The following is a 12,812-nucleotide window of genomic DNA, read 5'->3' as shown; positions in this document are numbered from 1 at the left end:
CCTTTCTAGTGGGGGAACTCTCGTCTCCAGGATCTACCCCAGTTCCCCCGCTTCCCCAGGAATCGGTCTGTCGGCCCTCATCCGACAATGGGCGTCTGTATCGTCTATCCCTTGTTTCTCTGCTGTGTGACGCATCCTCGGCCCATCGGGCGTAGCCCGGCTTGTTCTGTGGGAGGGCAGGTGATATAATGATCACCCAGGGCTGCTTTTGCTTTTCGCTCTTAGTGATCTACGGGTTCTCTTTTATTTTAAAGCAACCCTGTCGGATTCCGCCAAAAGTCAAGAAACCAAGATGGCGATGTGGTATTCGCTGAGTATTGCTTTCTTTGCTGCAATTGGCACATTTCTGTTTGTAGGTTGATTTCGTTTTTCGATCTCATTTGACCTTGGACCGTCTTGACGATTGAACATAGGGATTTGATACGGGCATTGCTACAACCAGTGAGTTACAACTTTCCCCAAATTCCACATTAGAGACTCAAAATTAACGATTGACTAGCGATTGCCCACCAAAGCTGGATTGACTATATGAAAAAGCCATCAAATGGCATCACAGGAGCTGTATGTCCGGCCAACTAGCCATTTAACCTCCAATCCGATAGACCAGACCCAGAAACTAACTATTATAGGTTGTGGCCGTGTACATTGCCGGCGAAGCCGTTGGCGCCCTTACACAAACATTCATCGGTGATCGACTCGGCCGCATTCGCTTCATGCAAATGATGTGCATAATCGTGACAATCGGCACCGTCATTCAAACCGCCTCCGTCAACATCGGCATGTTCCTTGCCGGCCGCGTGCTAGCCGGCTTCGCAGTAGGGTAAGCCATACATTCTTTCCACCAAATCTACAAACACCCCAGAACTAAAAAAATCCCTCAGTGGCATGGTCGCAACAGTCCCAATCTATCTGAGTGAGATCTCGGACCCCAAATACCGCGGTCTAATCGGTGGCATCTCCGGCTGCGGCATCTCATTCGGAACAATGGTGTCGAACTGGGTCGGCTATGCTTGCAGCTACGCACCCTACGGCCCCATTCAATGGCGCTTGCCTTTGGGGATACAGATCCCCTGGGGTATGATCATGTTCGTTGGTCTTGCGACTTTCATGCCTAACTCGCCACGCCAGCTAATTCGCTATGGGAAGATTGAGTTGGCGCGCAGCGAATTTGCGCGTATTCGACGGGGGCTTGCACTCCACGAGATAGAGGAGGAGTTTGGGCTTATGAAGGCGCAGATTGCGTATGAGATGGAGGGGGAGATGACTTCTTACCGCGAGATCTTTAAACTGTTTAGACATCGGGTGCTTGTGTGAGTTGATTTTTCTACACTCCTGTTGGATTGAGTGTTTGGGAACTGACTGGGATGTTCAGGTCTATTGCTGTGCAAACGATGACAAGTTTGACCGGTGTCAATGTCATTCAATATTACCAGAGTGAGTTCGGGGTGTGAGTGCCGGGATTAGAATTGTTGGAATGCTAATCTATCTGTCAGCTATTTTGTACAAGGGCCTTGGAATCGGATCACACTCGATCCTCGCTTTAGCTGCAGTCTACGGTACCGTTGCCTTTTTGTCCAACGCGGTGACTACAATGTACATGACCGACCAATGGGGACGTCGGAAGTCAGTAGATCTCCCGAGTTATCAATTTGCATTCTTGCCGCTGACCCCCACAGGATGCTGATCACCGGATTGGCTGGGGTGGCTCTAGTCGAAATTTATGCCGCAGTCATGCAGAGGCAATTCCAGAATACAGACAATCGCATCGGAAAGGGCTTCGCGATTCTTGGAATCTATCTCTTTGTGGTTTACTATTGTACGCATTCGGACCAGCGCTGTTAGATTCTGTCGCTAATTCCAGTTTTTCTCTTCGTTTTGTAGATGGTATGCTCAACAGCACTACATGGCTATATGGCGCCGAGGTTCTTCCTATTGCTCTCCGCAGCAAGGTGATGGGTCTTGCCGCCGCATCCCACTTTATCGTTAATGTTGGCAGTACGTTTGGCATTCCCTATTCTGAAAATCAAGTGCAATTCTGTCTGCCATTGCTAACTCCTTCACCTGAAACAGTCACCGAGGCTGGACCCAGCGCTTTTGCCAATATCCACGAGAATTACTACTATGTGTTTATAGTAAGCTCCGCATTCTTTTTAGTGATCGCTTACTTTTATTTCCCGTAAGTCGCTGGTCTATTTCCGTTCCATTTGTTTCTTTTTATCGGAGATGAAGGGAGAGATACAGCAAGAAGAAGAAGAAGAAGAAGAAGAAGAAGAAGAAGAAGAAGAAGAAGAAGAAGAAGAAGAAGAAGAAGCCAACCTTGTTTTAGGGAAACTAAGCAGAAGACCCTTGAAGAAGTCGCAGCTGCTTTCGGTGACCGGGTCGTGGATCCGGACGAGGGTCCTAAGCGTGCGGTTAGTGTGATCGGCGAGACACAGCATATTGAATCAACTCATAGAACATCAAAGGCAGTTTGAACTACACAGGCCCTGCCTCGTGAAGATCAGCCAGGTACCTATGCCGTTTACAATTGCCATTTGAACCGCAACCCCAGAAGTACGTGTGTTTTTAAGTCTTCTTTCTCATGTGACAGACTCAAGTGGTGTAGGGTAGCGGAATTCCAACCCCCTTCTTCCGGTAGGCCAAATTGCTTGCCTTTTCAATTTGCCTTCCCAAGAGCTACTGAAGCCACAAAGTCAAACAGACCGTTGTTAGGCGGCATGTGCATTAGGCTGAAGGATTTAAATTACAGTCTTAGAAACCGTGGACCGCAGCTCGTGTGTTGCCCCCGTTTCAGCCTTCGGTTCCCCACCAGACAAGCATGGAGAATTAGAACAGTCCAGATTAGACTTGTACAAAGTAATTCGCCGTTCGACCAATGATTTGGCACGAACCTGCATGCTGCTATTCTCGGGTTGAAGTGAGATAATCTCGACTACTCCGTACATTAGTGGCTCTAACACCCCTACGATACTCCTTATACTCCGTAGCTATTGAAGGTCGGGTTTTTTTTTCCAAGAAACTCTATCACCACGTGTCGGGATGATCTCTATCGACGATCATTAGAGCTCCTACAACCTGGGGGAGTATTGTGATCCACGGATGATTTTTTTTTCATTATTTTTTTTTTGGTTGGAACGGCTGGCTTTCCTGAATAACTTTGACATCGGGAGACTGTTTGCCACGTACTTTTGAGACATGACTCTTTGACCTTCTTGTTTCTTTTCAAGCACCCAAGGGCCTACGGATGTGTTCAAAATTCTTCGGACTTTTTTTTTTCAGCAGTTTCTTCGGGTTTACCTCGGAGCCACGTAGTTCAACTAGTTCAACGTTAAAAGTTACCGGATTCCCGAGAGCCAGGAACACGAGCCCTGAAGGGTCCGAGCCCGCGATCGTTCACACAATGGTAACAAGGAATTGGAGAGCCGCAGGGATTCTACAAGATGATACTAGTATTCTCGGATTCTCAGATTCTCAGATTCTTAGATTCTTAGATTCTCAGATCCCAGTAGTCCATTAAATGTTTGACCCTGTATCAGGGGGATCCATTCGAGATCAATAATGAGGATGTGCAGGGAATCGGTAAAGTCTCCAGTCTCCCCGAACCGGGGTCTCCGTTCTATCAACGTTGAGAAAAATCAACACGTCAAAACTCCGACACGCTGGAACTGACACTGACATCTCCATGTTAATCCGAATTTTCACGTTTCATTTCCGTAATCTGTGGTAGACACCGGGGTCCTGATGCATGTGGCTGAGGCAAAGCCACTCTGATCAGTAAGCATCCTATTTGGGCAGTTCACTAGTTGTACAACATACGGGAGCTGAAGCAAGAGGGAAATGATCGGCAGCCACTGTGGCTGAGCCATGCCTAGTGGCAACGGCAACTCGGCTTTGAAAGTCGAATTGTCCCTCCGTACGGAGGATTATCGCACACTCCACTAAAAAAAATGTTTTTAATTACGTGTCGTAGTATACTCGCAGTTTCTTCGGTGTTTAAGGTGTTCCCCATGGGAGGGCCCGAGCAACAGAGCCAATGGATTCCAGCTGTATCATTGGAAGCCCTGATATGATCTAGTCTATACTGGATTCATGTTAGTTGCATTGAACAGCACTTAGTAGCATTGGGGACGTTTCCGCTAAAGTTTTGGATCGCCCAGAATCCCGAAGATCCATTTCCACCCTTCTAGAAGGGTTTCGTGCATCGGACTCCCCGTGTTAAGAACGTTGTCACCTCCAGAACCCCTAGACCCTTTTAAATAAATAGAATTATGACTTGGTCTTCGACCTCTTCAAGACAGGGGGCAAATAAGTATGCCGCTAATCTTTTTTCTCCGATTGACGCAATCCCATGTGAGAAGAAAAAGGGCTGCCTCCTTTTAAATAATTGGATCCGGAAGTATAGAAAGACTTCGACAGTCCACTTCTTATCTCAACATTGAAAACGCCAATATCCCCGCCCATCCAGTGTGGGTTCTCCTTTTCTCTTTTTTGATTTTCATTAGCTCTATGAACAAAGGACAACCCATCGATTCATACCCCACAACATACATCGAGTACCCCTTTTTGAAACCGGCCGTTCGATTTTCCCTAGCAGTAGCTCCTCCCCGCTCGACAATCTTCTCACTCTTTCTCTCCACAACTCCTCAGACGAGGAGGTGATTGCGCCGCTTCATCTCAGTGCAACCTCGACCTCCATAACCCCATCTATGGCTTCATCCCGGTCAACCGGCAAGCGCCTTCCCATCAGCTGCCAGGCCTGCCGAACACGAAAGATCAGATGCTCGCGCGACGGCCGGCCATGTCAAACATGCGTACGCCGCGGTCTAGGTGCCGAAGATTGCATCTACCTCGGCCAGCCGCGACTTTCAGCTGAGCAATCCTCCCCCGGCGACAGCGCAGTGCAGAACGAACTGCTAGCACGAATTCGGAACCTGGAAGGATTGCTCCAGAAGCAAATGAACTCGCAGGCCGGTACATCCACTGGTGGCACAGTCTCGCCACTAGGTGGGACGAGTGCAGCTGGGAGTTTCTCCGAGCCTGAGACATGGGAATCCCTCGGCCCCATGTTGGATAACGTTGGTATACTTCGTACTTCTCCTTCGGGTCATGTGCACTATGTGCCATTGGCTTCGCAATGGGAGTCTTTAGTGGCAAAGAGCCCCGCTGCGGAGTGTTTGCCCAACTCCGATTCGGATGTCGCGGAAGATGATGATGATTTGCAAATCCCCTTGGCTAGGAACGGGAGTATCTCACGTGCTGAGCTGTTGTCGATATTGCCGCCTGGCCGGTATTGTGATACCCTAAAGGATGTTTATTTTCAGGTCTTTTCCTCGGTATGTTTTGCGGAAAGGAATTGGCGGGGACGCCAGCTGACAACCCGCTAGGTGTTCCATATCCTTCACGATTTGACATTCGAAGCCGAGTATCAGCATTTTTGCCATGATCCCGGTAGTGTGTCAACATCCTGGCTGGCTTTGCTCTTCGCCATTCTTGCTATCGCTGTAAGCGCGCTCGATGATGATCATCCTTTGTTGTCTGATCTGGGGCGAGAGCGAACGGTCAGCCGAAATATCAAAGTGCTATCAGCGCGATATCGATCTGCCGCATTGCGGTGCCTCGCTGCTGATGGGGTGATGTCCCGACATTCGATTAACTCGTTACAAGCTTTGGTTCTCATTAACTACGCACGAGTCCACCGCGGTCTACCAATCTGGACATTGCTAGGATTTACACATCACGTTGCAATATCAATGGGTTGCCATTTAGACCCAGAGCGGTTTACTCTTGGGCCAATTGAGCGAGAAGAGCGGCGACGGGTCTGGGCCGGACTAATGATGCTATACACCATCCAAAACACAGCATTTGGGAGCCTCGACCAGCAGACTCTAACGCAAGACGTGAAAACGCCTGCAGACATCGACGACGTTGATCTACTCACCAGCCCAAGTTTGAAACGACCATCACCTTCAACGTTCCCCCGCCCAACACAGATGACCTACCTTCTCTTGAATTTCCGACTCTATAAAATCTCCTCGAAGATTTGTGAAACAATCTTCAGCTACCCAAGTACATCCCGATTCACTACCTCCCACCTCGAAGCGGAAATCATCTCCGTCCGTGAAATGGTCGAGGCTCGCTATGCTCTCGATACAAACAACCCCCTCCCCATTCACCACCAAGCCAACCATCACATCCTCTACAGCCAGATCCATCAACTTCTTCTACTGCTCCTCCGCCCTAATCTCTGCCGCTACCTGCAAGGCGAGATTACACCGGAGACTTGTGCTACAAGGGCAAAGTGCGTCGCTTCCGCTAAGGCTTCACTTTCCATCTTCGAAACCCTCCTCGAAACACCATTATTCAAGCCCTACAAATGGTATACCAGCGGACTAGGCAGTTTCCATGCCTTTCACGCTGCAGTCACATTAGCCGTCATCTTACTCATTCCCGAGGGCCAGTCCGAATACGAAGAGATCAAAGAGATCCTCGATCGAGCACTAGACATGTTTGCCTCGCTCTCAGTCCGTAGTGTTTTCTGCAGCAAAGCTGTTCCCATTATTCGACAGATGACGTATGTCCAATTTCCACCTCACCCTCACTGTATATCTTACGACCTCCAGACTAGTGACTGACAGACAAACCAGCGACGTTGCCTTAACAAAATACAACCCCCAATCACCCACCCACTCTCAATCCCACCTTCAAGCCCAGGCCCAAGTCCAACACCAGCAAAATCAAGCCAACATCCAATCTCAATCTCACTCTCAGTCCCACAATCACCTCCTACCAAGCATCCAGATGCCACCCTCCATGTCAAACCTTTCCCCCGGGATGACAATGCAAGACAACTATAACATCTCGCATTCGCAATCCCAATCTGGATCGCCGGTGCCAACTACTGCATCGATCTCCAGTGAGCACACCATGCATTCCAGTTTCGGGCAGATGCATCCGCAAAATTGGATCAGTCCTACATCTGTTCCGTGGGATTCGCTGGGGCCTGCGAATGGGGGATATGGGTTCGATTAGAGACGTGACATGACGGGATGATTTCTTGATGACCATTTGAATTTCAGGGCTCGGAGCGAAGAGGCAGGGGCTCAGCGTGGACTACACTGGAACCGGTAGATTGGGTGATTTGTCATTGATTTTCTTGTAACGTTTGGCGACGAGTGATATGAGCAATGAACGGATGCAAACAAAAGGCGTCTCTTGTGAAGTCAACTATGTATATTACTACCCACAAGAACATTCCATTCATGATTCACTAACCCTCAAACAACCAATTCTAACCCCGGCTGATATACCTAGGCTACCGCTTTTCCCCAACCCCAGGAGTCCCCCAAGACTTCCGCGGCATAACAGCAAAGCCTCCCGCACCCTTTCCATCAACTGGTGGTTTACACACCGTAAGCTCCATATTCATGACTGTTTCACAAAACCGCACCAACCGCTTCCGATTCCCAGTAAGTAGCAATGATCTCCGCAGATAAGGCATCGTCTCGATAACCTCTGACACGCAGGTCACAAGCCATGTTCCCAGACCGAGGCCTCGGAGCGAGGAAATGACAAAGACGTCTGTCAAGAAGAGGAATATTGTGTAGTCTGTTACGCAGCGCACGAGGCCCACGAATTTGAGTGTGGAGTCTGAAGCTTTGTCTGACTGGCGTAAATTGTGGTACAGCCCGAAGCAGAGGGAGCTCTGTAATGCTGCGCGCAATGCAGGCTCTGGCATTGGCTTTGCCTAGTAGAATTCTGCGCCCCCGTACCAGGCGTTGAAAGGTATTGATGGGGATCAGGGATGTGTTGGTTGAGACTAGGTATTCTCCCTCTGTCCAGATTCTGCGTTGGTTTCGTAGCTCTGAGATTGGAGAGGAAATTGTTGAATCCCGGAGTAGATGTAAGTATGTTTGCGGGGAGAGTAGGAGGGTTTTGGTGTTCAGGCTCACTATTTAGCCGCCTTTTTTGAGCAGTCTTGAGGTAATAATGAGAAAATGGAAGAGTATCTCGGTAGAATGCGAACTATGAATGTGCGAAGATTGTATGGGAGGTGAAGAGTTACTAAATAGAAATTGATATCTTGGAGAGAGGTCTTTAAATCTGGAGATGTGGTATGGGGATGTTCCGTGACTCATGAACTTCGCAGACAAGATCCTGCCAAGACCGGGATCAATTGGGGATCTGATGTATCTTTCCCAGGTTTGAGAGAGCTTTTACGTACATTCTAAAGGTAAGTAGATTGCCTTGTCAAAGGCGCCGTCTAATGACCCTTTGGCCACAACCCTGTACAATATTGGAAAAATACATGGCTGTCGACCGAGGCCCACCCATTGATGGCCTTGGGACATGGACAGTGATTGTATAGATGATATAGAGGACATATAGGGTAGAGACAATGCAGAAGATGTGACATTTGTTTTGAACGCATCGCTCGTTGCGATCTGAGAACCCCTTTTTCTTATTCATAGAAGACAAGACATCTAACTTCAATGCTCTGCCTCCCGGGCGACCCAGCAGGTGTCTGCGGATCAAAGAAAGCAGTATGTCCCGATCCATGAGCAATATCCGTCTTCCCCCCAGTCATAGTGTGACTACTTGAGTCAAAGCACTTGATGAACATGACTTCCTCCGGCGTCATATCCTTAGCATAAAAGAAACGATGCCCCTCATTAGGAGCGATAGCATAAGTCTCCCCCTTGACCTCATACCCCTCCGTAGAGAACATCGACTCGGAATCAGGCGCCACCTCCCCAGTCTCCTGCCACTCCTTCGGATAAAGAAGATCAACATTGACAAAATCCGAAGGAGCAATACTCCTCCAATCAATCAGCGCCAACGGGAAATCCGAAGCCGGATTCTCAATCGGACGCCAGACATTGATAATCTGGTACCGACCCTTCAACAACTCCTCCACTTCATCCTCGGGCAGGTGGCGACGCACTCTCGCCTCAGCAGCTCGGGGCGTTTGATCCACATGAACCAGTTGCACAGGACTACGCGCTGAGCCCGGCGTCCGTCGCCGGATGGTGTGGTCAAAGATGGCAACTTTCTTCACCCCCGGGAGCTTCTTGCGGAGTAGCTCTTCTACTTCTGCGTAGTACCCCGATCGTACTTTGGCGTCGTCGGTGAATGCGGTCTCCTTCGCCGGTGAGTTGTATAAAGCAAAGCCGGAATTGTCGGTTGTAAATTGAGATTCTTGGCCTCGGAGGTTCTCGACTTTGCGTTCCAGTTCTGTGAGCTGGTAGGATCGGCCTGGTCCGTCGACTTTGCCCCAGGGCTTTTTGAACGGCTCTGTGGCGTTGGGGTCGTATGAAGCTCGGTCTATGTATCTGAATGTTGCTGCCGTCATTTTAGATAATAGTTTGGTGTGATTGGTGGTTTCGATTAAAGGGCTTGTTGTGAGATGACTGTTTAGAGACAAGAATTTGTCTCTAAACCGATCTAAATAAGGTACAAAATACGAGTCGACGTTGGATTGGAAATCCAGAGATGATTATTAATTGATTCTCATGGCGGGGCTAGGAGATGGCATCATCGACAGTTACCCTGACGCAAGAGTGTTTTGCACATTCCTGGAAATTTCTGGAATCGTCAGCTTTGGAGGAGTTTCGAAGATCAAAAGTACGCCAGAACATGAATTGAAATCAATCAATCTAGGCCGTGTGTGGGTGAGAGTGTGTGAATAATCTGCAGGCATCATCTGGATTCATGCTTAGACATCAGCACGTGATATGGATTGGTCCACCTTCCTCTTTTGGAAGCATGTTATCCCTCTTTATTTTGAAATCGCATCTGGCCGACATGACCGAGTGTAGAGGAAGACTTGTAGTCTGGATTAACTGTATTTGTTAGATTGGCTTGCTGAAGTTCGATCCCATATCGCTTGACATGAAGTACCCTACGATGTGATCGATGGAGATTAGCGTTTCTTGGAGGAAAGAACAGCATAGGTCTACTGTACCCCCTCCATAGACACAAATTTGCGTCTGTATCACTTCTATATTCTCCGAGTGCTACATTGGACTATATGAAATCACCCAATTCAGCTCACCACCTGAGGTTGTTGGTCATTGTAAGGTTGATGACCCATCACCGCCTTCGCTGACCGCACGGCCGTCGGAGCGCATGAGACTCAACTCCAGGCGAGATGCTTTGCTTAACGTACGAGACATCAAATGTTGCCTTTCGCAACGATCAACACTTCATGAGCGCTGTGGAAGTCTCTTTTTGTCCCAGAAGTGCTAGCGTGGGAAGCCCTATGGCAGTTATCTTGTTGTGGTCCAGGGAATTCCACACGGCACGACGTGGACCGAATGAAAATGCCTGCAAGCCAACATACCAAACTTGGCCAGGCAACTCATGACCCTGTTCTAAAGGGTCATTCTTCATGTACTGGCACTTTCACAGCCTATGCGAATGCTGGGCGTGGTGGGAAATGCCCATGCGCCTGCCTCAAAGGCATGAAACACAACATTCTGTGCTGCTGGTACTCCGTACCTCTTTACGTGATCGAGATGCCTGCCAATCCATTCGAATCAGCCAATTTCACATGGAATCTGGGACGATGTGACGCTCGCCAATCGGGTGCATTTCATAATGAAGTTGCTCATCCCCCCCCCGCCTTGTGAGAGTGTTAATTATATGACCCCCCAGGCTGATCACTGCCGCTCTCCATACTTATCCTTCTAGATCGAACCCCATTGAGCTGTGATTCTCAGAGCGACACGTGGAAGGGGACATTTGAAACTGGATCTTTCTGAAGAATGCCAGGGATGTTTGGCTAAGTGCAACATAAAAGGAAGACAATACACGCTTTGATTCAGCTCTCAGAAAAGCAAAGTGCTCTACCCAGACCTTCGACCGGACTATTCCCTTGATTCATAATGAATCTCAGTGCCCTCATTAGCCTGTTGACCTTTGCGGTGGCGGTCACCGCTGATGCAAAGGCTCAACAATCCCCTCATTTTTCAGGTTCCATCGCTAATCTGAAGACCAAGATTAAAAATGTTGTCATCCTGGAAATGGAAAACCGCTCTGTAGATAACCTGCTCGGTGGGCAGACTCTCAAGGGACTGGATAATCCTATTAACAACGGCCCCTTCTGCAACCCGTACAACTTGACCGATCCTTCAGCTGGCAAGGTGTGCAGCTCTGCTAAGGACTTTGACTCTATTCTGGATGATCCTGACCACTCGGTGACTGGAAACAATATCGAGTTTTACGGCACTTTTGCCCCAAGCAATGTCCATATTGCCGAGGGCACGCTCACTCCTACCCAGTGTGGCTTTGTGCATGAGCAGTTGCGCAGCTATGGCGACGATGCCGACAAGGCTTACCTGGCCAAACAAGTCATCAACTACTACATCGAGGACGAAGTGCCAGTAATGACTACGCTGGTGCAGAACTATCTCACCTTCAACCACTGGCATTCAGATCACCCCGGTGTAAGTCCAAGCAAAATTCCATCCTCCACGTCAGCCGCGTACAGTCTCTAACATGTATAATAGCCCACCAACCCCAACCGTGCTTTTGTACTCTCAGGTACATCTGCCGGTCACGGCACCAACGATGATGCCTTCAACCCAGATGTCCACGGTCTCACTCAACGTTCCATCTTCCAGCAGCTGTCGGAAACCAACCACACCTGGAAGAATTACTACACAAGCCCTAGCATGGTTGACGCCTACTTCTTTGACTGGACCTTTACAAGCGGCAACTCCGACAAAGCAGTCCCCCTGGATAACTTCTACGCTGATGCTGCAGCCGGCAAGCTCCCAGAATTCTCCTTTATCGACCCGTCCTGCTGCGGCGTGGGCACAAACTCCATGCACCCTACCGGCCTCGTTTCCGAAGGCGAAGCTCTCATCAAGAATGTCTATGACGCAGTCCGCTCTAGCCCGCAGTGGGAAGAGACGCTCTTGATCCTCACCTTCGATGAGACAGGCGGTTTCCACGATCATGTCCCGCCCCCGCTGGCTACCCGCCCGGATGATTTGACTTACACTGAGATCGCACCCTCCGGCGAGAAGTATACATTCTCCTTTGACCGTCTCGGCGGTCGCGTCCCGGCTCTCTTGATCTCGCCGTGGATCGCTAAGGGTCAGGTCGAGCAGATGGGCACTAACTCGGATGGTAATGTCGTGTCTTACTCTGCTTCTTCAATCCTGCGCACTCTCGGTTATCTCTGGGACTTTGAGCCTTTCACGCCTCGTGTTGGATCTTCGCCTTCGTTTGAGCATCTTATTCAGACTACCGCACGTCCTGATACACCTATAAATCTGCCGGTACCCAAGGCGGCCTTTAGAAAAACGGAGATCTAGAATAGTTCTGTGGTCTTGCGTTGATTGTGTATAAAGTCTTATCAACAGCCCCTCCAGGATATATGCAATCCCACCCCATGACATTGACAGTGTGTAATACGTTTGATACAATCTTCGATTTGTGTATTGTGATTTTACTGCATAGTATAACTGCAACAATATCTGAAGCACTGGGACCAAAAAGAGAAATCGGAGGAAAACACGTCGTGATGACGAAGCCTGACTTTAGCTATGGCCACCGACACAGCATATGCAGTACGAGTTTAGGGTCTGACAAAATTCATATCAAGCACTAGACGTCATTCTGGTACTGTCTTTTTGCATGGAGCGACCCTGTCATCATCCATGCCTCGTGGTCTTCAAACATAGATCTAACATATCCTGCCTCGGGTTAAAATAGGCTGGGGTGAACCTTCAAAGTATTAGTACTCTTTGACTCAAGATCTGTCGGCAAGATTTCCAGCTGACACTGGCTGATTATCAGAAACAAAA

The 12,812-nt window shown here is 49.0% G+C and overlaps 4 protein-coding genes across 4 annotated transcripts; 3 read left to right on the top strand and 1 right to left on the bottom strand.

The window, feature by feature from the left end:
• Nucleotides 1-292: 292 nt before the first annotated feature.
• On the top strand, nt 293-2,497 carry Pdw03_2949 (Major facilitator superfamily domain, general substrate transporter; the record flags this gene model as incomplete). The annotated part of the gene is made up of 12 exons (XM_066100331.1): nt 293-352; nt 414-441; nt 500-561; nt 630-820; nt 882-1,310; nt 1,373-1,434; nt 1,494-1,623; nt 1,677-1,816; nt 1,882-1,995; nt 2,071-2,176; nt 2,327-2,411; nt 2,456-2,497. The coding sequence occupies 12 exons, from the start codon at nt 293-295 to the stop codon at nt 2,495-2,497; spliced, it is 1,449 nt and encodes a 482-aa protein (XP_065955731.1).
• A 2,209-nt stretch (nt 2,498-4,706) lies between these two features.
• Nucleotides 4,707-7,651, top strand: Pdw03_2948 (Fungal transcriptional regulatory protein, N-terminal; the record flags this gene model as incomplete). Its single annotated transcript, XM_014677196.2, has 7 exons — nt 4,707-5,333; nt 5,385-6,571; nt 6,645-7,019; nt 7,077-7,124; nt 7,221-7,228; nt 7,312-7,466; nt 7,532-7,651. The coding sequence occupies 7 exons, from the start codon at nt 4,707-4,709 to the stop codon at nt 7,649-7,651; spliced, it is 2,520 nt and encodes an 839-aa protein (XP_014532682.2).
• An 807-nt stretch (nt 7,652-8,458) lies between these two features.
• Pdw03_2947 (Guanyl-specific ribonuclease F1) lies at nt 8,459-9,349 on the bottom strand (the record flags this gene model as incomplete). Its single annotated transcript, XM_014677198.1, has 1 exon — nt 8,459-9,349. The coding sequence occupies one exon, from the start codon at nt 9,347-9,349 to the stop codon at nt 8,459-8,461; it is 891 nt and encodes a 296-aa protein (XP_014532684.1).
• Nucleotides 9,350-10,883: 1,534 nt separating this feature from the next.
• Pdw03_2946 (Phosphoesterase) lies at nt 10,884-12,320 on the top strand (the record flags this gene model as incomplete). Its single annotated transcript, XM_014677199.1, has 2 exons — nt 10,884-11,444; nt 11,508-12,320. 2 exons carry the CDS (start codon nt 10,884-10,886, stop codon nt 12,318-12,320), a joined length of 1,374 nt encoding a protein of 457 aa, XP_014532685.1.
• Nucleotides 12,321-12,812: the final 492 nt, after the last annotated feature.

The sequence above is a fragment of the Penicillium digitatum genome, chromosome 1 (genome assembly GCF_016767815.1).
Source record: "Penicillium digitatum chromosome 1, complete sequence".
NCBI classification, from domain to species: Eukaryota; Fungi; Ascomycota; class Eurotiomycetes; order Eurotiales; family Aspergillaceae; genus Penicillium; species Penicillium digitatum.
The sequence above is the reverse complement of the archived record's forward strand: the minus strand, read 5'-3'. Positions and strand labels throughout refer to the sequence as shown.